The sequence below is a fragment of the Gymnodraco acuticeps genome, unplaced genomic scaffold (assembly GCF_902827175.1).
Source record: "Gymnodraco acuticeps unplaced genomic scaffold, fGymAcu1.1, whole genome shotgun sequence".
NCBI classification, from domain to species: domain Eukaryota; kingdom Metazoa; phylum Chordata; class Actinopteri; order Perciformes; family Bathydraconidae; genus Gymnodraco; species Gymnodraco acuticeps.
Window position 1 is genome coordinate 1,880,017 of NW_022990016.1, and position 27,482 is coordinate 1,907,498.

A 27,482-nucleotide genomic window follows, 5' to 3' on the forward strand; every position below is an offset into this window, starting at 1 on the left:
TCAGTACTCGTATGTGAGGTTGTGGGTGAGAGGTGGATATCGTGACGCTTACAGGGAGGTATCGAACATTACAAAGTAGGTGCCTGTTCAAAATATTGCAAACTTGAATAAATCATTTAAATTATATATTTGTGTCCGACTTTCATTTGTACATCGTTATTAATGTGATCTATAGTAGCTTTGATAGCTGTCCATACCTTCAGACAGCCTAAAAGTAAAACACAAGTCGTTTATTCACAGCCCGAACGCTCATCGACATGACTGGATCACTCATGACAAGTTGTGATCAGCTCCGATTAAATTGTGATATAAATGCTGTAGCTATTCTCCAGGGAGCCCGTTTTTTTAATGAAATACCTGTATCCCTCTCATCACAACAAGACTCTACACTGTGCAGGAAAAACAATTACATACATGAAAATAACCTTGATGCATGGGAATGAATCACACAAACTATCTTCCGTGGCTATACTGATGTCACAGTAACGGTCAACCACAGAAACGTAAGTCTAGCGGGACACAAGTTGAATACATATAAAACATTTGTACATCGTTCTTAATGTGATGTATAGTAGCTTTGATAGCTGTCCATACCTTCAGACAGCCTCAAAGTAAAACACAAGTTGTTTATTCACAGCCCGAAAGCAGCATGTAATTGTTTTTCCTGCACAGTGTAGAGTCTTGTTGTGATGAGAGGGATACAGGTATTTCATTAAAAAAACGTGCTCCCTGGAGAATAGCTACAGCATTTATATCACAATTTATTCGGAGCTGATCACAACCTGTCATGAGTGATCCAGTCATGTCGATGAGCGTTCGGGCTGTGAATAAACGACTTGTGTTTTACTTTTAGGCTGTCTGAAGGTATGGACAGCTATCAAAGCTACTATAGATCACATTAATAACGATGTACAAATGAAAGTCGGACACAAATATATAATTTAAATGATTTATTCAAGTTTGCAATATTTTGAACAGGCATCCACACAGTCACCTACTTTGTAATGTTCGATACCTCCCTGTAAGCGTCACGATATCCACCTCTCACCCACAACCTCACATACGAGTACTGAATGTGCATCAAAGTGATCTTAGGAAGGCAGATATAGCAAAAGATGAACGTAAACGACAAACGAGGCGATCGACATGGTAAGTCAACAATGGGTCCTCAATGTACACGCCCCCGATTCCTATGACGAAAATAATAGAATGTCGCCAGTTGTCATGACTCACGTTATACTGCAACACCGGTACTCCATGGGTCAGAACCAGAAGTGCCGGTACTGCGTACCGGTGAGTACCGGCCCAATTCCAGCACTGCTTGCTACAAATGTAAATATGAAAAGGTTCAACAACGCACGCACACATAATCTCGGCTCGCGCAGCACGCCGCTCACAGGCATAGATTGCGCAATAATGTATTGCGCGCCTTGGAGGTGCAGTGCAGGCATATTGTCATTCAAGAGATTCGTAGTTCTTTTGGAAAACATGCTTTTCTTTTGGCCTATTTACCTCGTTAACGTAAATAATACTCATTACATTGACACATGCATTATTTTTGATTAAAATAATGGTTGTTAGTAATGTATTAGCGACCCCCGCAGATGTATGTATTCACTGCGTCCGTGGGAGCTCAGACCATAGACAGGCTCAGACCCCTTGGTAGTGTACTCAATACAACGTGGAGCCAGTTTATCACCATTGGCCATTTTATACTTTACACTTCAGAGATAAATATTGCTATTTTAACTTCACTACGTTAGATAAGAGCTTCTGGTTTTTCAAGTTAGGATTTGAAATGCAAAAAATATGATCAGATTATAAATATGATCCATAGTTTGATTAAACTACCAAAAGCATGGGATGTATTGTGAATTGATTAATTAAGGGTCCACCTTTTACAGTTTTATAGCTACATTGAGATAAATTATTTGAATACTTCAAACACACATTCAATCAGGCTATACAAACACCTACCAAAATAATCCAAAAATTATAATGTGCTGTGACAAAAAAAGGTTGTTGTCCATGAATGAGTGTCAATATACCTTCTTTACAGAAATAAAGGTTGTCATTTCAACATAATATTATAACCAAAGAACAAATATTGGAAAATAATTATTGCAGCTTTATTACATTTTTTTTAAAGACGCTACAACATTCTGAGGTGATCTTAAGTGATAAAAACTGTTAACCCTGGATGTGATAATAAATAGTATGCTTGTTGTTTATGGGTAGTATATAGCTTTGTGCACTACATTCCACAATTCCTAAGCCGAGCACAGAGTGGATATTTAGAAAGGAAACAGGATATGCTGTGCCTGATATTTAAGTCAGAAGAGGTAGAAACCTACTGTGTTTCATCCTAAAATGATTGCTTTGAAGCTACTAATATGCTCCTAACCTACATCACAATAGTTGCCTTTACACAGGGAGGAAAATGTTAAATATCATAACAAAGTGAAGTATAAAAACAAGTGAGTTACATTCACAGTAAGTTGTTGTTTTCAAGCCTATCCTCGGATCAGTCTTGATGAACAAAGGAAACTAAGTGCACCGTTATATGAGATTTGGGTCAGTTATCAAGATAAGTGCAGGGACAAAGTCTCAAGAGGGAGCAATGCATCTCGAGTTTGCAATCAGTGCCAAATGAGTCAGTAGTAGTGTACAGTGTTTGTTAGGTGAAGACCCTCAGACAGTTTCCTTCAGACATTTTACTACTGATTTGTTGTCTGCAGCCTCCTGGGGGGGGGACTGTGCTGTTTTGCTGGGTGATGCTGGTGAGGAGGGCTGTGGGGTTTCTGTTCTATCACTGATGCCCTCCTCAGCCTCCTCCTCCCTCTGCTGCACCGACGAGAGGTACTGCTCCAGCAGGCTGCAGTCTGCGCTGTCCACACCACCGCTACAAACAGAGCTCAGTGCTCGCACCGTCTTCAGAGAGACTGCTGTCCCGCTGCTCAGGAAGCTGTCCTCCTGCGCTGCCAGCTGATCACTCGTTGACTGGAAGCCGGAGTCTGGGAACGAGGCCCCTGTGCTGGGTGGGATGGCCGTGCTGGATGCAACAGGCGGGACACACAGTCCAGGAGCTGAGATGTGAGCGGGGGTGATGGCCTGACTGATGCTGGACAGCTGCTGCTCCACAGACTGCTTCCACTGCTGCATGGACTGGAGCTAAAGGGGAAACACAGGGACAGTGTTAAACTAACTAAACATGTACTAAGTTCAATCATTTATTTGAAACATGATAAAACTACATTAAATCATTAACATAGCCGTTTAAGCAAGACCGGTAGCAAAATTTAAAATGACTTTAAACCACTGACTTGTTTCCACAGGAACTTGACAGCTTCCTCCTGAACCAGCCTTTGTAAGCGCTCTTCTTCATACTGCTGCTGCACTCTGCAAACAAATAACATTGTTACCTTTAAGTAGCCTTCAAGAAGTGAATATGTATTTATATATAATAAACACAATCATGGGCAGTACTTGTTAAACCATCTCCTGCCATAAGATAATAACAATGCTGGTCAGTCGCTTACCCGTCTAACTTTCCAGACAGGGAGACGATGTGGTCTTGCATCCTGCGCAGGCGGATTTCATTACGCACCTCCCTGGCCATGGGGTGATAACAGCGAGTGTGCTGTCCCCTCCACCATGACTGGATTTTAACTGCTGCTTCCGTCACATTTGATTTATTGGCACAAATACCGACTTCTTCCTGCTCTGTGTTTTCTTTTGTCTCTGCTCTACCAAAGTCAAAGGATGTTTCCAGATTATTTTGTGGTGTGCTTACTCTGACCCCCAGTGATCCACATGTAGTGGCTGCACCAGATATAAGTTCCCCTTCAAGGCCGCTCTCTTGCACATCCACTGGGGGGGCCTGATGTGTCTTGTTTGTGTTGTGCTTTTTGGGCTGTGCTGGCCACTTTGGAGCAAGGGAGTCCAGTTCAAATGTCTGTGTCTCGTCCTCGCTGTCAGAGTGGGTTGTTTGTGGCTCCACATCAGATGTGAATGGGAGAAAGGTGGACTCAGAGGAAAGCATGCTGCTGTTGAGTTTCTCCTCATCTGTCTGCACATCCTCTAAGTAGATGTGCTCCTCTTTGGGCCTTGGGCTGCGAACTACAGGCAATGATTGGTGTGAAGAATCACAGCTCATCCAGGTGTTAAACTGCACCACTGGCTCTGTTCAAAAGAAGACGTACCATCAGTTAAAACTCATGCAGAAAGTTTTACATCACAATTATTTGTAAAGAAGAACGATAAAAAAAAAAGAAGCAAGCTTCAGACATTCATCAAACCAATGGACGGACAAATACCGCATTTCCATTGCATGATTTGACATGTGTCTATTTTTTAGTTGTCCATTAGCAAACGTTGTAGATAGCACCTGGTGCTTTTTTAAGTACAACCATGGTGCACTCTCACTAGCACCTCACTGAAAGTCCTACAAAAAACAGCCGTTTTCAAATAGCCACGCTACCTTCAAAAACTCGAAAACAGATTTAGCTGGTTAAAGGATTAATGTCAGTTTTATGTGGCGTTGCTATGACAATCAGCTGAGAATCATGTCTACACTAAGGGTGTTCTCTCCACTGTGGAAAAGGGAGTAAAGTCTAGTCCTAAAACGCTGTAAAAACACTGCGACATAAGCCCTCTCACCTGTCTCCAAGACTGATGGCGCAGCAGCTGGTGCCGGTGCATCGATCTGTTTCACCTCTCTGGCTCCCCCCTGTGGGACGGGATGTGAAGGACTGTGCCTCTCCACGTCTAGCTGAGTTGGACGAGGAAGGCTAGAGCAGCCTCCTCGGGTCTCCTCCATCAGCTGCCTTTGGTGAAACCTGAGAGGCAGAGGAAATGTTAAAGCAAACATGAGGTCATTGTAAGTAAATAGGTTCTATTAACAATGATGTATGGCAGGGTTTTTGTGACCCTAAAGTAAGGATTTTCTTCTCTGTGCAGTTTTTGTAGCTTTATATCGTGAAGCAGTAATGCCCTTTATAGATTTATACCTCTGCTTACTGAGGATCTTCTCCAGTTTGGCGTCTTCTGCCGTCTCCAGTGCCGGTGATGATGTCAGAGGGCAAACAGTGGCCAGGTATTGAACCAGCTGAACATGCTGACCTGGTCGATATGAACGTCCTTTTCCCTGACTGTAGAGCCACTCTGCTTTGAGACTGTAATCATGACATGTATACACCATAAGTAAGAGATTCAAATGTCAGTATACAGTACCCCTGTGTTCATCTTGTCTTCAACAGGCATATTGTAACAACAAAGGATTGTACACACCCTTCTTTCTGTGACACCACATAGCCATCCAGGACCTTCAGGCTCAGACACCAACTCATAACATATGGCCGATAATCAAAACCCGGCAATGATGGGGTTGCCATGACACAAGGGTTGCTCATAATGGAAAGCTGCTCCAGTTCATGGAGAGGTGCAAGGTACGATGCCTATGGAAAAATCAAAGAAAAGTCGGTAAGGGATAATTCGCTTCTATATCATTTAAAAGGAGATTAGTGCTGAACATGTAAGAGAACAATTACTTCGTTAAGATCCCTTATCTCATTTTCTGCCAGCGAAAGAATGGATAATTGGGCAGGTAGATGAACGGGCACAGTCCGTAGTGTTGTAATGCTGTTTCCATGGAGTAATAGTGTCTGCAAAATGGACAGGAAATGTATCAAAGAATACATTTGTTTTCAGAAAAGAATAGCACTGATCTGTGATTTAGTTTGTTTAATGCTCACTTTTAAACTCAGAGACCCCAGCGCTCACCTTTAATGCCACCAGTTTAGTCACATCACCAATGGTAGATATGTTATTGTCAGACAGATCCAGATGTTGAAGAGAAACACAGTTGTTGAGTTGCTCAATGACCTGTGTAAAAGGGTGTACAGTCAGTTCAAATATGTAATAACTAGGGATGCACCGAATATTCGGCCACCGAAAATTATCGGCCGAAAATGGTTAAAAAGGCCCTTTCGGCCGAAGCACCGAAAAAATATCACCGAATGTCAGAACAGGCTTACGTTGGTAACCTAACGTTGTGATGACGTAATAAAGACGCGGCGACCATGCTCGCGGCTGGCTCACAGGGGGGGGAACATTGACCTTTGTCATCGAGATTGCCCTGAGCCTTTAACAAATCGTATTAAATAATCTGATGACAGACTGTAAACAGAATAGCTGAAATTTTAACAAAATAAATAACTCAGTTTCCTCTAATCATTAACCCATGTTTGTATCATGTAGTTAACTCCGTGTGTTGCTGCTAGCATACATAACACCTGACGTGGAAACGTTACTCGTGATGGAGCTACAGAGCTGCTAGAAAGACAGTCGAACCCGGTACATTCCTCCGTCTGCATGCGGTGCACTTTTGCTAAATGTTTAGACAAATTGCTCGTGCTTACATGCTAAACTCTTATTGCACTTATGGTAACAAGTATTCTCCACATCGAGACGGGTAAAGTTTAACCACACCTCGGAGCGCGTTCTCTCCGCCATCTCCGCAGTGTGCTCCGCTGCATGTAGCAGCTGCGTGTGTGTAAACTGCCCCGCCCCCTCGCACACAGACGGGGGAGAGAGATCTCGTCTGATCGAAAATACATCATAGACGCATTTGTTGTCTTTGCATATTAGAAACGAGTTGGCGACACTAAGACTGCGATATAATGTTTTTTAGCAATAATACATGACATATATAAATGTACTGTATGCATTCAAAAGTGCTGAATAAATGTTTTATGGACCCATAATAGTGATTATTATTTAAGTTAAGTTTTGCCATAATCATGTCTATTTCCATAATCAGAACAACATTGGTAAAAAATGTATACATTATATATATATATATTAATCATTTTCGGCCTTTCGGCATTCGGTTTTCGGCCAACTGTTTCCTATTTTCGGTATCGGTTTCGGCCAAGAATTTCCCATTCGGTGCACCCCTAGTAATAACCCATAAGCTGAAACTAATTGTTCGATCTATGAAATGACATTATTGTGAATACATTAGATGCAGTATCTATCACTCGGTCTCACTCACCTTAATATTGTTCCCAGACAGGTTTAGCCATTTAAGGTTTGGCATGTCTCTTAGCCCCTCGATATATCCAATACTGTTATTTGGAAGATTGAGGACTGTCAACTCTGTTAGCCGAGACACACCCATCATTCTCACCAGGCGATTACTGGCTACAGATAGCTAAAGGGGAAAATAAAAATATGTTACAAAAGGCATTCTATCAAAAACATTTACTTATATTTATCCACCGAGTCATCAGTAAGTTCACTTTAAGCTTGTAAATGAAGATAGTAAAACCAAGCAAAGGGTTTTAAAGTGTACCTGCTGAAGGCCAGGACTCTTTTCCAGATAGTCCAGTTTCATTATTTGGTTACGGTCCAGGATGAGAGTGTGAGTGTCCTCGGAGCAGATTAAATCAGGATCCAGCTTTTGCATACCGCGTGCTGAAAGATCCACCACAGGTCCTTGTAGGAGCAAATAAGGTGGAGATTAGACATACTGAGACACCACAACAACTTTTATTTTGCTAATCCCTTTTGGCTACAAAACACACAGCATTACATTCAGATTAGACTCCACTTTCCTTCTTCGGAGTGCAGGTACTTGAGCATCCAAATGCTGTGGAGATGCATGTTAGCTAAGATAACTTGTGTTTAGTTTCTATTTTATTTTGTTGTTAATTCATGTGCAATGCCTTGTTTAGAAGCTAACAAAACAGCTTCCCAAATTGGGAGAAACAAAGTAAATCTCATCAAATCTAATATACAGTATGTACAGTAAACAATTGCAGCAGTTACAGCAGGTAGTTCAAGTAAAAGTATAAACTATATAGTGCAGAATGTAAGTACGAGCAATACAAACAGTAGACATTTTAGAATGACAAGTATGGCAAAGATAAGTCATTATTTCGTCTTTCACTATTTAGCTAACGTTACCTAGACAACTTGCAGAACATTAGCACAACACAGTGAGTTAGCCTGATATTATTGCTTTGTTAATCTTTCCTACAAGATTATATGTAAATCTGTCAATAGAGGATTGACACATGCTGTTTTGATCAGCAGCATCAGATACAACGTTAGTAACGTTAGCTTACTGCAGTGCAGGAATCTGTGGAGATACATGCTAGCTAAGCTAACGTTGGGTTGCTAATAATAAACCTTCTCACAAGGGCTAGCGTTACACACAAAAAATAACCATCGCTTTTTGTCTGGCGAAACCAATAACATAGCCACTTACCAGCATTTGTGTCGATTTGTAAATCTGATACCCCCATCCTGTCGCATCAGGCAACACCGAATGTTATCTAAAAACTATACCAGCTACTACAGTCTGGTGTGAAAGACAAGAGGCGTCTGTCGCTTGTCAAACGGTTCAAACCAAGGAGGTTAGGGGAATTGTAGTCCAGACAAGACACATCGCTCGTTTGGAGTGTGGGCTCTGTCGCTTGAGAAGACTACACACATCGTCATTTCCTACCGCCAACAAGGTAGTATCGAACACAGAAAAAATAATAACTATTATGACCAAAAACGCCCACGAATTGATGGTGGATATTTAATTGAATGTACATTTAATATTTTTCTAAAATAGAATAAATTAATCAAACGAGAAATCTCAACCGCTAGGCAACCGTCAGATTGTGACGTAATCCCTGCGTAAACCGTGTGATGATTAGCTAACGTATTCATTTTATTTATTTTTTAAGTAGAAAGCAAATCATTATCAACATGTGTATATAATGTATTCATTATGAACGACACGTCAACTGACTAAAATAAATATTTACCGTTTATTAGTTCATAAATACCAATTCTCATTCTTTCCAATTCCGTTTCCGTCGCCGTCATCTTTCTTTCCGGTTTTGTGCCCTCTCGTAGCCATCATGAAGTGAGTGTACAGAATACTATCAAATGCCATCTCAACGTTTAAATAAACGTTATAACGCTTTTATATACATTATGCCTTACGGTGTACCCTTTTCTTTTAGTGATGCCTTGTATTTCTTGTTTTCAGGGTCGAGTTGTGCAGTTTCAGCGGGTATAAAATATATCCTGGCCATGGCCGCCGATACGCCAGGATAGATGGAAAGGTACGTTAACCATTCAACACGAAACCGGTTTCTAGCTGCCTTGCCATAGATACGGTGTGAAGTAAAATTCGTCGCATTCGAACTTTTATTTTTGCTGTCTTTGTCGCCCAATATGAGAGTTTATAACCTAGCAACACTGCCTGGAGTATAGTAGGCCCAGTCGGCTACATTGAGTGCTATGAAACATGCTAGCTTTAGCTGCTAGCGTTAACTGATGGCGCTACAGCATAGTAACATAACAATGTACTAATTCTGTTAATGTGCCGCTTTTTTGTCGGTCTGAGGCGGCTGTGTTGTTATTGTGTTCATTCAGAACAGTTGTAGAGCTTGGAAATGTTGATAACATAAGACAGTGTCATACATTTCCTTGCTATCCAACCTGTCACTACTTGCATGTTGTATGCAACACAGGGATTTTAATTTGGCTTTACAAAACCATATTGATTGATCTGATGAGCAGTCTCATTTACTCGTCAGTTTGGCTGAGGGTGAACGGTGTGCACGGTGTCGATCTGTGTCATGTGCTGTTGCCTGACTGCGTTTTGCAGGCTGGGCAGCAGTGCTCACTCCACACCTGCAGCCATAGAGCAACAGGAGGTCATAGTACTGGTCCTTGACGTCTTAAATGACATTTCTCCATTGGCCAGCCTCCAAATTCTCCTACACGCTACATCATTCTCAACTCAGACTGTATTATGTGCCGTCTGATTCAATGGCACATTGGGTCTCTACAACGTGCTTAGACGTATGTTAAATGCAATTCCAACCTTTTAAAATTCTAGTCTAAACATGCAAGTGTTGGACACTTTCTCATTGCCTTGAGGATCTGAAGCAACTCCTAACTACCTTAGCCATCAAAAAGAAATACAAACTATCTGCAAAGAGGTAGACTGCAGTTTATGATCAGAAAGTTTTGTGGTTTGTGCCCAATATGCAAGTTTATAACCTAGCAACAGTGCCTGGAGTAGGCCCAGTCAGCTACATTGAGTGCTATGAAACATGCTAACATAACAATGTACTAATTCTATTAATGTGCTGCTTTTTTGTAGGTCTGACACTGCTGTGTTGTGTTCATTCAGAACAGTTGTAGAGCTTGGAAATGTTAACTTAAAACAGTGTCATATATTGCCTTGCTATCCAACCTGTCACTATGGTATCAGTATGTTAAGTGAATTGCAGCACTATGTACTATACACCCAGGAAATTATTATATCATGTTCTCAAAGCATCTTTCATACAAGAAATGCACTTCTTAGTGCTTGACAAAAAGGAAATGGCATGCACAGCATGCTTCATATGAATATAATATACAATTGACCTTTAAACTGTATGAGAGTGCCAACATTAAATAATATTTATGATCAGAAATCCTTTATTAGTGGGGAATTCTTATACATACATAATTGCTATAAATGAGTTGATGTGCTCTCAAAGCAGCCTCCACTAAAATGACTGGCATGTGTGCTACTTTCTACCAACAATCCTTTCACAATGTCAAATGTTGTAGATGTTAATGTTTGATCTGTGATTAGTGCTTTGAAAGGATGATCCATGTCTGAAATCTCACTTCATTGCACATTCTAAAGTAAACCTGTCTATAGGGATTTATAAACTGGTGGTCTAAAAATGTTACTTTTGTTCCTGTTCTCGTTAGGTGTTTCAGTTTCTGAATGGCAAATGTGAGGCTGCGTTCCTGGCCAAGAGGAATCCCAGACAGATCAACTGGACTGTGCTGTACAGACGCAAGCACAAGAAGGGCCAGTCTGTAAGTAACAGGCTTCACTGTTTCCAGTACCTGGTGGGATTTAAAGCTCTAATGCTGCACTGTTGGATGAACAAGTTATAGTCTGGTGCAGATATTTGGCTGGTTACTTATTCTTTTATCAGTTTCAAAAGGCACTACTTGCATGTCCTCATGTTGTGTAACACATAGGGATTTTAATTTGGCTTTACAAAACCATATTGATTGATCTGATGATCAGTCTCATTTACTCGTCAGTTTGGCTGAGGGTGAACGGTGTGCACGGTGTCGATCTGTGTCATGTGCTGTTGCCTGACTGCGTTTTGCAGGCTGGGCAGCAGTGCTCACTCCACACCTGCAGCCATAGAGCAACAGGAGGTCATAGTACTGGTCCTTGACGTCTTAAATGACATTTCTCCATTGGCCAGCCTCCAAATTCTCCTACACGCTACATCATTCTCAACTCAGACTGTATTATGTGCCGTCTGATTCAATGACACATTGGGTCTCTACAACGTGCTTAGACGTATGTTAAATGACGCTACTTTGAAAAATAGTGAATTCCAACATTTAAAAGTATAGTCTAGACATGCAAGTGTTGGTAACTTTCTGCAAAGTCTGCAGTTTATGATCAGAACGTTTCGTGGTTCAGTTCACAGCTTTTGCCTCCATCGGGTAGCAGGTTTACTGATTCAACGCAGCATGTTTTATGTAAACTACTCGTTATGTAGGGTCCTTTTTAGGTGGTTCAGTGAACAGAAGTAGGGCATGTTGGTAATGTTGGTTTTTGTCATAATGTGTTAACAGGAAGAGATCGCAAAGAAGCGTACCCGTCGTGCAGTGAAGTTCCAGAGGGCCATCACTGGGGCCTCCCTGGCCGAGATCATGGCCAAGAGGAACCAGAAGCCAGAGGTCCGCAAGGCCCAGAGGGAGCAGGCCATCAGGTGAGGACACAAACATGCTTTTATCTAAGATGAATGCAGTTTCTTGGTTGCTCTTGAATCAGGCTGAATAACTTAAACATGAAGGGTTCATCACTTTAGCAGGACAGATATCACAAAGTTATAATTGTGGAATTTGAGTCAACTTTTGTCGGCCATCTCGTGGTAATCTGTCCCTGCTAGCCCTGCAAACAGCTGTCATTTTGCAACCTTTTAAAGGACACTTTATGCTAAGAACCTCACATTATATAAATTCTGAAGAGGTCAGTTAAACTCTGTAGGTTGTAGCATTTAAATTGATTAATGTCATCAATCTTTCAAGTGGATGAGGGAAAAAAAGAATTGCTCTTAGAATGTGTTTTTATTTTTTAAGAAACAATATTGGCTCTTTGTTTTGTTTTGTTGGTTATTTCTGTAGCATTACTTAAAGCACATTTTGTTTTAGCTTGAAACGCTCTTCTGGAATCACTTGTCAATTAAGTACAATGGTGTCTAGGAAATTACCAGCATCAAAACCTGACAACAAAAACATCTCTGCCTTATTTTGGAACTATTGACAGAACTTGTTTGTTTTCGACAATGCGTTGTTATTGCTGTGATTGGATTTCTCTAGTTGGATCTATTTTCAGCAATCTTGTCAAATATTAAGATTACATGATGACAGAAGATGGTATGCAAATATTCTCCTTGTTCAGTTTGGCTGATTGTTTCTCTTGTTTCTATCAGGGCTGCCAAGGAGGTGAAGAAGGCAAAGGCAGCAACAAAGAAGCCTGCTGCCGCCAGTGCAAAGGTAAGATCTGAAGCCATACAGATAGAGCTGTTTTTAGTTGTATCCCTTCATCAATAAATGTTGGATGCTATGTTTCAAAGTTATGAATCACAGAGTTAAGATATTGTTTGCCTGCTCCCTAGTATTCACTTGATTATTGAGCAACCTTATGTTTTATGAGGATTTGTAACTATTTTCTGTATTTCTTTCTGTAGTCGGCTGCCAAGACTGCACAGAAGCCCAAGGTCGCCAAGACGATGAAGATCAACGCACCCCGTGTCGGTGGAAAACGCTAAACCCGTTTAATTTGCGTTGTGAATAAAACATTTTTGTTTAACCAACATATTTGTGATTTTTCTTTTATCAAAAATCCTGGCTTTACCTATGAGACAATTGTGAAATTAAAAGTTGTAATGTTAAACACCAAAGTATGTACAGGACAGATCTCAGAACAGAATTTTCCTTTCTTGCTAAACGTAGTCTTGGGGAAGAAAATCATGACATGTATAGGGACAAAGGGGTTATGAGGTCATCAAGCTCCACCGAACCTTAATCTGCCTATTTTAATCCAATAATGATCCCTCTGCTGTATGCCGGTATCAAACCACTGAATTCAACTGATGCTTAAGAGTCCCCAAGCGACTACAATTTTACATATACTGTAATTGGGAAGACCAGAAAATTCTTAAAGCAATAAGTTTGTCATTTAGCGAAGATTTAGATCAGGGGTGGGGAACCTTTTTTTTCTCAAGGGCCATTTCAATTTTTACAATATCCTCAGAGGGCCGTACAAATTATTGACCTCTGCTTAAAAAAACTAAAATCACAGCCCATTCATTTCATTCTGTGCAAAGAAAAAGCAACCTCTTAATCCAGATATCTCACCATGACTCATGCATGCACGGTGTGGCGTGACCACCAAAACAGAAAGATGCATACAAGATGTGTGCAAATGTATTTAGTTTCCTATCCATGTGGACATGATTTAAGTGAGGGGGGGGGGGGGGGGGCCCTAACCTCCTCTAGGGGGGTCCGGGAGACATGCTCCCCCGGGAAGATTTGTTTTTAAATGTTGACGTTAAAAGCATCAATCTGGTGCACTTTGAGAGCAACATGAAGAGATCTATGGATACATCTCTCAACACCCATATGAAACAGAACTGGAAGCAGATTTATTTTTCCTTATGAATATTTGGCAAATTACTCTCCTTTCAAACTTTATTCTTCTTTATTAATAACAACTTTTTTTTACTGTCATAGTATTTTATACCTGTTTACTTTATTCTCTTATTTTTTGATAACTATAATGATCATATAAAGATGTGCCTCTACCTCACTGGTTGTAGAAAAAGCTTCTTATATTCGTTAGCATAGCTAGCTAACCAGATGCTAATAACAACAAAGTTATTGACTGTATGGTCAGAATGACAGATGATCAGATCGCCACTGGGCTTTCAACTAAAGACACTGACACGCAGAAACTGCGGCATGTGTACGGCTCCTTATCGGTACTGCAATTTCTGAAGTGCCGGAGTGGCGTTCTGGTGCTCTCCGTCAGAACTGCACCCCTGTCAGACGAGACGGGTCGAGACATATACCACGTTAGGCTCGTGTTGTGTTCAAGGACCCTGACCATGGCCAGGAAAAACAGGTACTCACTTGTTTAATTTTTTGCGGACTAGATTTCTTACATTTTTTTCTTTTTTGCGTGTGTTTATAAATTACCTCGAGGGCCGTACCAAATTGTCTCGCGGGCCGTATGCGGCCCGGAGGTTCCCCACCCCTGATTTAGATGTATGCGGTACTTTAGCTGCTGGGAATAATCTACATCAGGGGTGGGGAACCTCCGGCCCCCGGGCCGCATACGGCCCACGAGACCTTCGCTACGGCCCTCGAGGTAATTTATAAACACACGCAAAAAAGAAAAAAAATTAAAGAAATCGAGACCGCAAAAAAATTAAACAAGCGAGTGCCTGTTTTTCCTGGCCAAGGTCAGGGTCCTTGAACACATCATGAGCCTAACGTGTCATCACCATCACGTGGTATATGTCTCGTCTGACAGGGGTGCAGTTCTGAAGGAGAGCACCAGAACCAAGCCCCCAGGAAGTGCGCCGGACTCAGATGAAAATATTCGTGCTGGCCAAACGGCGGTACTACACTTCCGTTTGGTTGCCAGGCCCGGAAACACTTTTTCCCATTGATTTACATGGGGAAAGAGTGGTCTGTAACTCGTTGGATAATTTTTAACTAAATAAACTACCCAGTATGAACACTTGTATAGCCCTTATTAAAAACATCCGTTCCTCAAGTTGTAAAACATTTGCTAATAACGTTATTCTGAGAGTTATTTCCCTCTGCATTATGAACGCGCATCTAATCCACGGGACCGCGCCGCCCGGCACGTTCATGTTACGTGTCCCGACCAATCAGAGCACACTGTGCTCATAGGAAGGGTGGGGCTGGAGCTATTGGAGCTCCAACGAGCCGTTAAAGGCAGAGAGTGAAATTCAGTGAATACACGTAGTTTACAGAGATGCTGTATGAGGAACCAATGTGAGTTGCGTTTATCTTTACCCATGGATGCACAATGGGAACGGATCCATATCGTCTTACTGCCATCCCACGGAGCTGTAATAATGGATATATTGCACATGTTTGCTGTAATTCATTGTCATACTACATGGGCTGTATGATTAAATCTTGTACCGTAAATGTTGTATTAAATAGAGTTAATATTACCGACATTATTAACGTCCCTGTAGCTTCGTATTGCACTGGGAAGCGTATTGCACTGTATATAAATATATATATATATATATATATACAGTGCAGTAATAATTTCATGCTAAATGAGGCTCTTGTGGTGACCACCTATTAATACACTGGGACATAATTCATACATGGAACTACAGTTGGGGCTATTGTTTCCACACGGACATATATGTGTTGTTATCTATATATGTTGTGTGCCCTCCTGGCTCTTTCTCTTGTCGTCCCGGGCTGCGACCCAACAACATCTACATTTCTGCTGCTCATTAAAGCAAGCTTTGTACCTCCATTGCACCGCCTCCGACTCCCTATCTCTCGGCACTACATTGGTGACCCTGACAGCGTCTTGGGAAGTTTCCGAGACGGACCCGAACACGGCAAAGGAAACTCAGGTTTCTTTCTCGAAATGCCGGGGATTTTTTGGAGTCGACCGTGGCTGCTACAGGCACGCGGACGGAGGCTCGGTGCGCGCCTCGCCGAATGGCTGGGGATGTTGCTCGCCATTCCCGCATCTGCCTTCCGACTACAGAGGGGACGATGCACGACCTGCTGGGTAGGGATGAACCCGATTGCTGCCTCGTGGGGTTTCTTCGGGGCGTGCGGCTGCACGTCCCAGCTGCGCTAGCTAACGACAACTAGCAGCTAACCACGTTGGCTAACTACGGCTAGCTACCGATGGCTGCCAGCTAACGGCAACAGCTAACGGCTATCTACCCTTTTGAGTTTTTGTTTTTTTTCTGGTGCCGGAGAGGAGGTTCGACCAGCCGGTTGACCTCATGTGGACACTCACATTTTTCACCACCTCCACGGCGGTTCCAGACGCCACTCACGTTTTCATCGACGCCTGGGTGGTGCACTCCTGGACCCCGTCTCGCCTCGACGGTTTTGGACGTCGCCCATGCTGCCATCGGCCCGTGGGTGGCGCGCTCCGGAGCCTGTCTGGCCTCTCCTGCCTTCCGGGGATATCCAGATGCCACTCACGTTCATCGGCGCCTGGGTGGCGCACTCCTGGACCCCCTCTCGACTCGACAGTTCCGGACGTCGCCCATGCTCCATCGGCCCATGGGTGGCGCGCTCCGGGACCCTGTCTGGCCTCTCCTGCTTCCCGGGGATGCCTCGACATCTGCTGAGGACTTCATGCCCGCCGCCGCGGCACGTCTGCCTGCGGCCGGGTTGCTCTCCTGCTTCCCGGGGATGCCTCGACGCCTGCCGAGGACTTCGTGCCCGCCGCCGTTGCACGTCTGCCTGCGGCCGGGTTGCGCTCCTTCCTCCCGGGGGGACTGCTCCTCTCTTCCGGGGATACCTCGACGCCTGCCGAGGGCTTCGTGCCCACCGCTGTTGTGCGTCTGCCTGCGGCCGGGTTGCGCTCTTTCCTGCTGGGTTCTCCGCGACACCTACTGCGGCCCCCGGTGTGGGTGCCCTCGCCCTCGTTAGGGCCCCTGCCCTCTCCTGCGGCCCCCTTTCGTGGCCCGTTCCATGGCCCGGTCCTCACCTGCGGCCCCACCCTCCTCGGCCCCTGTGGTGCTTCCTCCACGGACGCGAGGATTTTTTTGCCATGTTTGAATTCTGGGGGGGGCTTGTGTGGTGACCACCTATTAATACACTGGGACATAATTCATACATGGAACTACAGTTGGGGCTATTGTTTCCACACGGACATATATGTGTTGTTATCTATATATGTTGTGTGCCCTCCTGGCTCTTTCTCTTGTCGTCCCGGGCTGCGACCCAACAACATCTACATTTCTGCTGCTCATTAAAGCAAGCTTTGTACCTCCATTGCACCGCCTCCGACTCCCTATCTCTCGGCACTACACTCTATTGGATATCACTAGATCATTACTAGCTAGCCGCTAGCTGCTAACTGCCGCCTCGTTCATATCAAATCCATGATAACAACATCCATTACCATGCTGTCATGAACGCGCGGAGCTGTTACGTGTACGCAAATTGACGTGCTTGATGTGAACGAGCATTTTGGTTAAAGTGGCGCGTGCTCTATGAGTGCACATACGGGTACTTCTCAGGCATGCCGGGTAATCTGTGACGTTTCACTCTCTCAAAAGTTGGGCCATTTTATCATCATGCGCTAATGAGCAGCTCTCATAGGAATGAATGAGGCCCCGCCTCCCACGCTGTATCCAGTTCTTATTGTACATCCATGACCAGAACGCGGCTCTGTATGGAGTCAGATTTGGGTCAATATTCTAGCACGTAAAACAAGCTACTCACGAGCGGAAAATGTGCTTTTACACGCGCATAAAAAGACCCTCGCGCGCAGATTAAACCCCCGCGAGCGGCTCTGCGCCCGCGAGCGGCTCTGCGCTCGCTCGCGAGAGAGACAGCCCTCTTGCTTGCTCGCGGGTGTGTCAGCCTCGCGGAGTCTGTCTACGCGCGCTTGAAAAGTTTCTGGCACTTTGGGGCGGAGCCACTGGACTTTGATTGACAGCTGCCAGGAAACCCGGGGTTGCCAGGTTTGATAAATGCCTGAACTACCAAGAGCCGAGCAGTGACGGCAGCAAAATCTAGGTGCGTACAGCAAACAGTAGCTAGCAGTTTTCGACGGACACAGCCCACTGAAAAATATATTGTTTTATATCAAATTAATGTATATTACATTCCATTACATTGCATTTAGCTGACGCTTGTATCCAAAGCGACTTACAATAAGTACATTCGACCAGGAAGACACAACCTTGAAGAAAACAGAATCATATATATATATATATATATTAGCTGTACACTTTACGAATATAATAGTTTTTTATGGACAACTTTACCATTCAATCTCGTCCAACTGATTTTGCTGCCGTCACTGCTCGGCTCTTGGCAGTTCAGGCATTTATCAAACCTGGCAACCCCGGGTTTCCTGCCAGCTGTCAATCAAAGATGAGCAGCAGAGGGCGACAACGTTTCATATTATCTGACATTAGCTGTAAACTGCTCTGAAAGCACTGGGGCTGTAATAAAGGTTAATGGTTTACACTAGAAATAATCTCATGATCCGTAGCTAGAGACGCACATGTGTTTAAAGCCTTTCGCCTGAACAGTTACACCAGTGGCGATGTATATTTTTAGGGCTTCAAATGTTTAGATCAAAATCTGTTTCGAAAAATCACAATCGGGGCACATCTACAAAATGCATGTTTTTGTTTTAAGTCAACCAAAAAGATAAAAGTGACATTTAAGATTTGCCTATACTTTTAACAAAACATAGTTTATGGAGGTTTTCTATCAATTGTAAGTGGGTTTGTGAGATTTAAAAATGGTGGCCACGAGATAATCAAATGATTCATCTTAATGGCTACAATTCTAGACAAACTATTCACAAGCACCTTGCAACTGATACATTTGTTGCTAGTCCCTGTTTTTTAAAATTATTTAAACACGATATAGGCTACTATAGATTAGAATATTTTAGTTTGACTGACATTTTAAAACTACCACTATCCACTTGCCTTCAGAAACTGCGATGGCTCTTAGTTTTTCTTTTAAAGACAAACAATTGATAATCATGAAAGTAAGCAGATTTATCAATAATTAAAAGATTCATAGCTGCATCTCTAATGAAGACATGTTTTACTAGACACCCCAGGTGAATAGGGTAAACTTAAAGACATCAGCTAGACATTTCTCCAGTTAATTACTTACAATAAGGCAATTGTTTGTTGTATTACAAGTTTTCTGAAATAACATGTTTAAATATGCAAATGATCCATTATCTCATTAAATATGCGCCTATTTTAACACATTTCAGGAACCGAAATCTGAACTTTGGATAAAGCCAGGTTCAAAATTCTCATTTCATTTTGTAGTCATATTAGTATCTAAGGCTTTTACAGAAGGGATATTGGATATCTCTTTTTATCACTCCATAAATCAGAAAATACCATCAACAGCCCTAAAATATCAATTTTCGCCATGTTTTTAGGTATAAAATGTTATATAATTCAGGCTATGAACGATATATGAACAAACCCTTCTGTACAAGCCTTCATAATATTGATAGGAATATAACTGGAAGGTTTGGTGTATGTACGTGCTACTGAAGTTGACATTTCGAACTCAGAGTAGGAGAAAAAACTCATTTTGAGAAAACGACCTTTAAAGATTGCTGTGAGGCGCTAGCTAAACCCTCCTGTTCTTTGGATGACAGTTTGCGCATCGACGCACTCCGTGAAGGTATTTCATGTTTGGGGTCATTTGTTTTTTGTATAACCTTGCTTCGTGCAAGTGACAATTGTTGTCGTCTTCTCTGTGAACGTTTTTTTCGCCGTTCTTTTGCCATTTTGAGATTCAATTTCTAGCGGAAAGCTAACCAGGAAGTGTTTTAGCACACCACGTGACGCATCTGAACGAATCACGTTGTCAGAAATTGACACCAGCCAATGAGATTTCGTTTCTTGGTTTAAGACCCCTTTGTACTTTCACGATTGTTTGCTGATACAAAGGAAATGACCATATTTGGATCTGATGAGATTGTGCAGGAGAGACACAGCTTTCCAACGATACCTCTGATTACATGGGGCAAACAGCGGTCGCGGTACTTTATGTTACGTTAGAAATTAGAATGCTAACTTTTGGTGAATTTAGGAGATATCTACAGACGCAAATAGACAAACTATTCTTTCACACAGTGACGTCACGAGCTACCCACAATGCAACGCGCGCCATATATATATAAATACGCCATTTTCCTGGAGGTGCTAATATAAACAGCTAGCTAACGTGGCCAGGCAGAGCGCACTAGGTTTTTTTTCTGAATTAACGACCGAAGAAATCGCTGCATGTCTTCAGATTACATCTCTGGATTTGAGGGGTGTGCTCTAGTTCGTTACCAGCGTAAACTAGAGCTGTGTGGGTTGTCCGATTGCCCTTCGGTCGATTTTGGCAGCATCTACGTCTATCTTCTGGAAACACCAGGTGAATACCTCACTTGTCACAATAATATTATCATGCCAATGCATATATGTGGTATTTTAGAGTTGACTATATTGATTAAGGCAATATATTCAGCTTGCACCTTGCGTGAAATGGCGGATACCGGAAGTACGGTGTCGCCCTCGGCCCAAAACCTGTATGTGTGTGTAAAAGAATAGTAAAAATAAACACTTAAATGTGTGTTTTGTGCGTTTTCCTTCCAAAAGCCTGAAAGAAAACATGTTATGGAATCAAAATAGCACAAAATTGACCAGTGCATGAAAAACGATGCTTTTGCCTGTCGTGTCTCGCCTTACCTGTAAATTAAATTAACTTCCATGTGCTAGGTTGACCTTTAGATCAACTAATCTTTAAAGCTCTTCCCACTTTGGCTTCAGTCACAATATGTACAAGATGTGAATACGGCAGGTGTTAAAGAGGCTTTATTAGAAGGAAACAGTATGACCGACCGTCAAAGTGCCATTTGTTCAAACAGTCAGCAGATACAGACATATTTTAAAATGATGACACCAGTTATTGCTCAAATATTCAGGGGATTACAATTTATAATTTTAACTATAGTAGAAACGTGTCAAATAAAACACTATAGTTAAAAACTATATATATATAACACCTTGTTCTGATAATAAAGAGCCGTTAGCATTTCAGTGGTGCTATTCGACTCTGTAACAATCAATAAAAAGTTGCACAGGTTTAATATGTGGCATTGGTTCAAGCAGTCCTGTAAATAATCAGAAAATAACAGCAATCTCTCTATACAGCTAGAGATATTTGTTTTCATAAAGTGATTAATAAATAATGATTTGCTCACACAGATTAAAAGCCATTAAAATGGAAGGAATCATTACATGGTAATCAAAATTGACCTAATAATCACTGAGGTACAGATGCAACAACTGCAATCGAATTATAAATAAGTAAATGGAGAGGTTACTGTGATTAATCTTTAATTTTATTTGGAGAACACATCCCTTTAAACTACATTCAACACAAACCCTAAGAGTTACATTTTTGGGGAAATGAATGCATGCGGTACTGATTGCTACTCGTAAAAAAATGATGTTAAAAATTAAAAAACTTCTCAAGTAGTGCACGAGACATAAAGCATGAACTTAAATTCAAGAATGTACAATCATAAGTTGTTTAACAAGTGGGTAACTTGTGCGTTAATGACCACATTTCTTGAGTGTGTGTTGACTACAGTTAAAAAAAAAATGTCTGTCTCTTGTTTGTTTTTTTACAACCTGAGGAAATTTGAAACTTGAGGAAAAGTGGACATTTCCAACAGGGAGGACAGACGTCATGTGGTATAAGGAGGGTTATGGCAGGGTGTTAACACGGGACGATGTGGAGATGATGGAGGGGAGTGAAGTCCCCTGAAGGAAGCGCAGCGTGGCATCAGGATGAAGCTCTCAGAACTCCAGAGCCTCCAGGGCCTCTTGCGCCTTTTCCTCCTCTGCCTTCTTATCCTCTGCCTTCTTATCCTGGTTGAACCTATGAGGAAACAAATGACAAAGTAGAAGTTGTGAGAAAATAAAGTGCGTTTGTTTGTTAACCAGCTAAAAACTAAGCGAGAGAACCATTTAAAACCGTTTCTCTCAGCATTCTGTTTCCATAGCAACTCACAGTGCCTGTAACCGTGTTAGTGTGACAGTTAAACATCACAGACTTTGGGCTCATAGGTCACATGGTTGCTAGAGTTTAGCCACAGACAATGGTGGATTGTGTCATTACAGTCAGCTACAATATCATTACAAGTAATAATAAAAGCTTTTTGGGGTTCTCCCTTTCCTGTAGTTTGTTTTAGGGCTGCTCGATTATGGCAAAAATCATAATCACGATTATTTTTGGTCAATAATTGATATCACGATTATTCATTGACTTTGAAAAGATCCTTTTATTGAACTTTAAAACAAATAATAATTTGAACAGTATCTTTTTAACTTTTGATTACCCTGAACGTAAAATTCAACTGAAAAACCAATGCAAAAATAAATAAAATAAATGATACATTTAAATAAATAATATCAAAATAATAAATAACAATAAACAAGATCAACAAATAATTTGGAGCGCACTTCCACAAGCTACTAAACATATATAAATATGATAAATAAATACAAATCAGACTAAAATAAATTAGATCAAATATGTTGTAGTGCACTGTCACAACCTAGCAAAGCAAAAATAATCTTTCAATTTCGATGATGTTGTTTTCGTAAATGTGGCAGGCCAAAATCGTATTTGCGATTAAATTACGATTAATTGCACAGCCCTAGTTTGTTTATAGGTTTCTGTGCATGTCAATGGTCTGCAAAGGCTACAATCCCTGTGTTCCTCCACAGGGAGTTTCTCTCTGCCTGAGACACCTCCATTGGACTCCTTTGTTTACTTTAGTAAAATAGTGAAATCACTATGTAACACTTGCGCTTCTATTGGCTAGCGCTCCAACACATTATAGGCTAAGGAGAGGGACGTCTCTAAGCGGTTGACCAATCACAACAGAGCCGGCCAGCTAACCAATCAGAGCAGACTGGGCTCTGGTTTCAGACAGAGGGTGAAAAAAGGTACTGCAGCACAGGCAGTATGAGAAAAATAAAGAGCTTTTTGAACATTAAAGCATGGAGACATGTCCCAGTAGAGGTGCAAAATACAAATATGAACCTAAAAATTAGCATATCTCCTCTTTAGGATTAATATTATAGTATTTATTTTATATTCAATGTTTTATCTTTGGCTTGTGCATTGCTCTCCAGGACTTTTAATTTGGTTTGAGGTAATGATTTCATAGCCAGCATTCAACATGATTTCTACTCTTTATGGAAAATGTTTCTTCTCATTCCCCCTCAGGAGTTCAGTTAATTGTTGACGTAGAAACAAAGCACACATGACAGCTAGTGTATGTTATACCTTTACTACTGAATCAGCTGCAGTGCACCGAAACATGAACTTGTGGCCATGTTTTATAATCAGCAATAGGCAAGGAATTGATTGACCACTAGTGCTACTGTGCGCTTATCACGTATTGATCATTAGATTGGTATTACCCGAGATAAGGTCACTTTAAATTAAGCACAACACAAACCTCCAGATCCGGTAGAGCTGGGAGGATCCTGCGGCACCGAGGAAGAAGTTGACACAAAACAGGTTCCAGTTCTTCGGGGTGATCACCAGCGAGTATCTGGACCAGATCAGGCCTGGTGGAGGGACAGGGGAGTGAAGGTTATGCACACCACTGATGGAAACAGTCTGTGTGTTGGCAAAACAGTGACAGATAAGAGTTTAAAGAGACACATTGCAACAGCAGAAGCATCACACAACCTTTAGCACAGATTGATCACATTCTCTGAACACTGAACTGATCATTTTGATAAATGACAGAATTCACAGCTCGTATTCGAAAAACCTATTTATATGATTGACTTTAAATTAACGTACACATTACCAGGACCATGATGTCTGTAAGGTATATACTTTACTTAGAATATAAAAACAGGACAGATTAAATTCATTTGAATCTTGAAATGCTGATTTCATGCTGCTACCTTTTCCCTGGATCACACTATCTCTTTTTTAAACAATGGATGTTGCACACTGAGACACTGCACACGAAGAGGCTTAATGGTTATGTCTCCATGTGTAGTTCATAATAAAAGCGATGTATTGTTACCTGTGGCTGTCAGCACACCAGACTGGGAGAGACTGAGTTTGTCTGCTGGCCGTCTCATATCAGCCATACCAGCTCCAACCAGACCCTGCAGAGGAAAGAGAACATGTTGTATGTATTCACTGTATGTTAACATATTATTTGATAAGACTATATATTACACAACGATGGTGTGTTTGGTGCTTGACCCCAATTGAGTTGGGATATAAATAGCAGCACAGGAGAGCAGAAACACACATGTCTGCAGCACAAACGTATGAGGATTTCCTTCTGAACGGTTTACTTTATACGATCATCTTCAGGCCCCTGAAAGTATTCAAGTACCAGAACATAACGCATAGTTTGAACTAATGCACAAATATAACTTGTGATTAATGCACTTACCCATTTAAACATTGGAGCCCAGAAAAAGACCGTCTTTGGACCTGAAATACAAACAAAGCAAGATGGAAACGTGACATTTGGGCCACAGTGGATGTTGAATTATTTGGTGGGATTTCACAGTTAAACTTTCTCCTGGAGTTTGGGGTCAAGCCAGAGTGTCAGATACACGATGGCATTGTTTTTGGAACCACCTGAACTAGGTGTATTTTGCTTTACAACAATAAGCAATTCCAAACAAACCTGATATTCAACACAGCAAGAAACCTAATGCAATATTGGCTTTAGGACAGCAACATATTGCAATAAAACAACACATCATATCAGGTGGATACCATACCAGGACATATTAATAAACAATATGGAAGGTCATGTATGTAATAAAACAGAAACCTGCAGGTCCGCTGCAACTCTGACTACTTTTAAATCCAGGCTGAAGACTTTTCTTTTTGTCGCTGCTTTTAATTGAACTATTCATATCTTAGACTGCACTGTAACTTTTATCCATGTATTTTTTCTTTTAATGTTTATTTTATTAGCTTTTCTTTTTAATGACTGATTTTAAATGCCATTTTCTTAATCTCTTTCATTTTTTGTAAAGCACTTTGAATTGCCTTGTGTTGAAAAGTGCTATATAAATAAACTTGCCTTGCCTTGCCTAATAAGCGTTGATGTACAAATAATATAGTAAGAGTTAAGGGACACTTCCTCCTTAGTGTAGTTATCCTCCTACCAGGTTTCCAAACTTGTGATATCACTACTTCTAATATTAGGTTTTTTTTTATTTTTTTAAACTAACCATCTGTGTGAGACTCGCATAAAGTAAATGAACTTATGAAAGGTCAAATTCACAGGACCATAAAGAGCTGCAGGTCTGGACTCTGCCATGATCTGCCCTCATATTCATGCTGCAGGCTAAACACAAAGTTGGACAACTTGTGTCTGTAAATCATCACAGAGGGGGGAGGGGGAGGAGGGGTTCGGTCACCGCCCCTTCATACCTGCTCTGAAAACTGTCCTTGACAACGAGTTCTGCAGCAGCCTCACAGACCCAACAGAGAGCAGTCTGTCCCTGTGACGCACAGACTGATTTCTTAATCTCTGTAGTTAAGGTCAGGTTTTAACAGATCTGAATGTGTGTGCAAGTACAACACGTTCAATGTGTTATATATTCCTATCCAAACATAATGAAGTCTAATGCAACGAATCCCACTTCCATGAAGGTTGTAGTGTTTAGTTCAGGCTGATATAGGGCAGAGTGACTGTGGTGCGGTTTAATTGTTTTGCATTATACTGAGAGGTGTTTTACTGTGTTAAGTTTGACCTAGTTGACAAGCTTCAAGGATTATTACAGGGTTTCTGTATTATAACTCTTTTAACTGTTCCTTCAATGTGCAATGTTATATAATGAAACTAACACGCAGTATCATGATTAGATGTAGAACAATAAGTGTATTAAGCCAGTGATTTATTTGGTAAACATTTTTACAATACAAAGAAATCTAATCAAGCAATAATCATTTCATTCAGCTTTTTAAATGTGAATATTAGCTGCTTTTCTCTCTGGTAGTTCGTGTGTTATGTGACCGAAGAAAGCCTGTGCACACATTGATACTATATCATTTTATAATATGCTAATATGTGACTTTACACACCACTGTGATTCCTTGTATTTTGTACATTTTATTTGGTTTTTGTATTCAATCGCTTTTGTATCGTTTAGTCTATTTTAGTTTTGTGAACCAGGGTTAGGGTTATTGATTTGCTTGATCTATTAATGCATACTCTGCTGCTGCGAAACCACTTGTTCCCTCTAGGGCTCAATAAAGGCTCTACTCTTATCTTAATAATTGGAAGCTGCAGCACAGTTATAGTTAATGATATCTTTAGTATGAACATAAGATAAGATTCAACTGTTTAATAATTACTTCATCATCATGAGACGAGACTATAAACAGTGATTGTCAATGTGTTGGGTCATCTACTTTAGTTATTCTGATGACAATAACATGCAAGTGGCTCAAATGTAAGTAGATTTTTGTATATTTTTTAAGCATTTAAAATGGTTTATTTCTTCCTGTTTTTGGTGGCTCACTACAATCAACCATACCATTTAAATAAAGATAACTCAAAACAACGTTTAAATTAAATACAAATAAATAAAATATGGGGTTAAATTAAGAAATGTCGCCTCTTGAACACGGAATTGAGCTAGTTATATTTTAAATGTACAAAAGTAGAAACACTGTTATCATAACGTTTAAAATAAGTTATATGTGTACACTGCATCTGTTGTTTGGCACAATATATAATCCTAAAAGACCTTCCAACATGTATTAGCACCCTTACATAAGATCCATTATACTGTGTTGTGGTACCTCCGAAATACACAACTTAATACCACAATAAACTTCATACTTTTCCTGTCATAAACCCAGCTGTTGTTCACAGACTGAGCTGCTCTCCCATCAAAACAATGACCTCAATACAGTCTAACATCAGGTACAAGCAGAGCTGATGTTAGATGAAGGATTATGGAGATGCGTACATACAATCACATATCCCCACACAGACCCAGTCCTCTAACCAAATAGCCGGATAATAAACTCTACATTACCTGCTGGGTGGTTGTACAGGTGTCTCAGGTTTGGGGGCAGAATGTGCTCGATCTTGTCCAAAATCCGGTGATAGGAAGCTCTCAGTGCAGCCATGACAGTATTGGGAAACTGACAGAAGCTAGCTCGCTAAAGAGGTGAGGAAGCTAAGGATCTTTCTAAAAGCCACAGACTTTTTCAAATAAAAGTATTCCTTTGTTTACTTGGAGGATGGTGTCCAGTAAATTGATAGCAGGAAGCTTGAAGGATATGAATGGATGATGCTGTCCTACTGTCGACCTTCCCTCGGAAACACTGTGAGCATGTTAGCGCCGCTAGCTTCTGTCTGACCGACGAGGTGACTTTCTGCACCGTGCAACCTACCAACCTCGTGAGGGGCGGGGCTACATGTTTCCTCTATCTTCATTGGTCGGTCCGGTCAGAACCCCGGTATGATTGGTTTAGAAAGGATGGCTACTTTTCCTGCACGGCGTAGCTCGACTGGGTGGATGTGAATCAACACGTTAATAATAATAATAATAATAATATATTAA

General features: G+C 41.3%; 4 protein-coding genes and 2 non-coding genes across 6 annotated transcripts in view; 4 read left to right on the forward strand and 2 right to left on the reverse strand.

Moving 5' to 3' along the window:
* Nucleotides 1-2,107: 2,107 nt before the first annotated feature.
* cep97 (centrosomal protein 97) lies at nucleotides 2,108-8,398 on the reverse strand. The gene is made up of 11 exons (XM_034213672.1): nucleotides 8,273-8,398; nucleotides 7,355-7,497; nucleotides 7,055-7,213; nucleotides 5,782-5,883; nucleotides 5,550-5,663; nucleotides 5,290-5,456; nucleotides 5,010-5,174; nucleotides 4,660-4,838; nucleotides 3,540-4,182; nucleotides 3,324-3,399; nucleotides 2,108-3,171 (listed from the first exon to the last, which is right to left on the reverse strand). Exons 1-11 carry the CDS (start codon nucleotides 8,307-8,309, stop codon nucleotides 2,692-2,694), a joined length of 2,265 nt encoding a protein of 754 aa, XP_034069563.1. The 5' UTR covers nucleotides 8,310-8,398; the 3' UTR covers nucleotides 2,108-2,691.
* Nucleotides 8,399-8,728: 330 nt separating this feature from the next.
* rpl24 (ribosomal protein L24) lies at nucleotides 8,729-12,917 on the forward strand. Its single transcript, XM_034213827.1, has 6 exons — nucleotides 8,729-8,923; nucleotides 9,050-9,125; nucleotides 10,780-10,890; nucleotides 11,674-11,810; nucleotides 12,534-12,597; nucleotides 12,792-12,917. Exons 1-6 carry the CDS (start codon nucleotides 8,919-8,921, stop codon nucleotides 12,870-12,872), a joined length of 474 nt encoding a protein of 157 aa, XP_034069718.1. The 5' UTR covers nucleotides 8,729-8,918; the 3' UTR covers nucleotides 12,873-12,917.
* Nucleotides 9,613-9,793, forward strand: LOC117544626. The gene has a single exon (XR_004568711.1). It is a non-coding gene; the product is annotated as a small nucleolar RNA SNORA23 (small nucleolar RNA).
* Nucleotides 11,135-11,315, forward strand: LOC117544627. The gene has a single exon (XR_004568712.1). It is a non-coding gene; the product is annotated as a small nucleolar RNA SNORA23 (small nucleolar RNA).
* A 7,307-nt stretch (nucleotides 12,918-20,224) lies between the features above and the next one.
* The window catches only part of dcaf6 (ddb1 and cul4 associated factor 6), a 48,360-nt gene continuing 41,102 nt past the window's right edge, over nucleotides 20,225-27,482 (forward strand). The window contains exon 1 of the mRNA XM_034213700.1: nucleotides 20,225-20,268. The gene's annotated coding sequence lies outside the window, so the exon portion shown is untranslated. The remainder of the gene's footprint in view (nucleotides 20,269-27,482) is intronic.
* On the reverse strand, nucleotides 20,691-27,326 carry mpc2b (mitochondrial pyruvate carrier 2b). The gene is made up of 5 exons (XM_034213701.1): nucleotides 26,952-27,326; nucleotides 24,338-24,378; nucleotides 23,957-24,041; nucleotides 23,372-23,483; nucleotides 20,691-21,780 (listed from the first exon to the last, which is right to left on the reverse strand). The coding sequence occupies exons 1-5, from the start codon at nucleotides 27,043-27,045 to the stop codon at nucleotides 21,699-21,701; spliced, it is 414 nt and encodes a 137-aa protein (XP_034069592.1). The 5' UTR covers nucleotides 27,046-27,326; the 3' UTR covers nucleotides 20,691-21,698.

Coding starts and splice junctions, on each gene's coding strand:
- cep97 (XM_034213672.1), bottom strand. CDS start 8,309: ATGGGGGTATCAGATTTACAAATCGACACAAATGCTG. Junction 5,175..5,289: donor GTGGTGTCACAGAAAGAAGG/GTGTGTACAATC, acceptor TCATGATTACAG/TCTCAAAGCAGAGTGGCTCT. Junction 3,400..3,539: donor CTGTCTGGAAAGTTAGACGG/GTAAGCGACTGA, acceptor ATTTGTTTGCAG/AGTGCAGCAGCAGTATGAAG.
- rpl24 (XM_034213827.1), top strand. Junction 11,811..12,533: donor CAGAGGGAGCAGGCCATCAG/GTGAGGACACAA, acceptor TGTTTCTATCAG/GGCTGCCAAGGAGGTGAAGA. Junction 12,598..12,791: donor CTGCTGCCGCCAGTGCAAAG/GTAAGATCTGAA, acceptor TTCTTTCTGTAG/TCGGCTGCCAAGACTGCACA.
- mpc2b (XM_034213701.1), bottom strand. CDS start 27,045: ATGGCTGCACTGAGAGCTTCCTATCACCGGATTTTGGACAAGATCGAG. Junction 24,379..26,951: donor CCTGTACAACCACCCAGCAG/GTAATGTAGAGT, acceptor TTTGTATTTCAG/GTCCAAAGACGGTCTTTTTC. Junction 24,042..24,337: donor GGGCTCCAATGTTTAAATGG/GTAAGTGCATTA, acceptor TTTCCTCTGCAG/GGTCTGGTTGGAGCTGGTAT.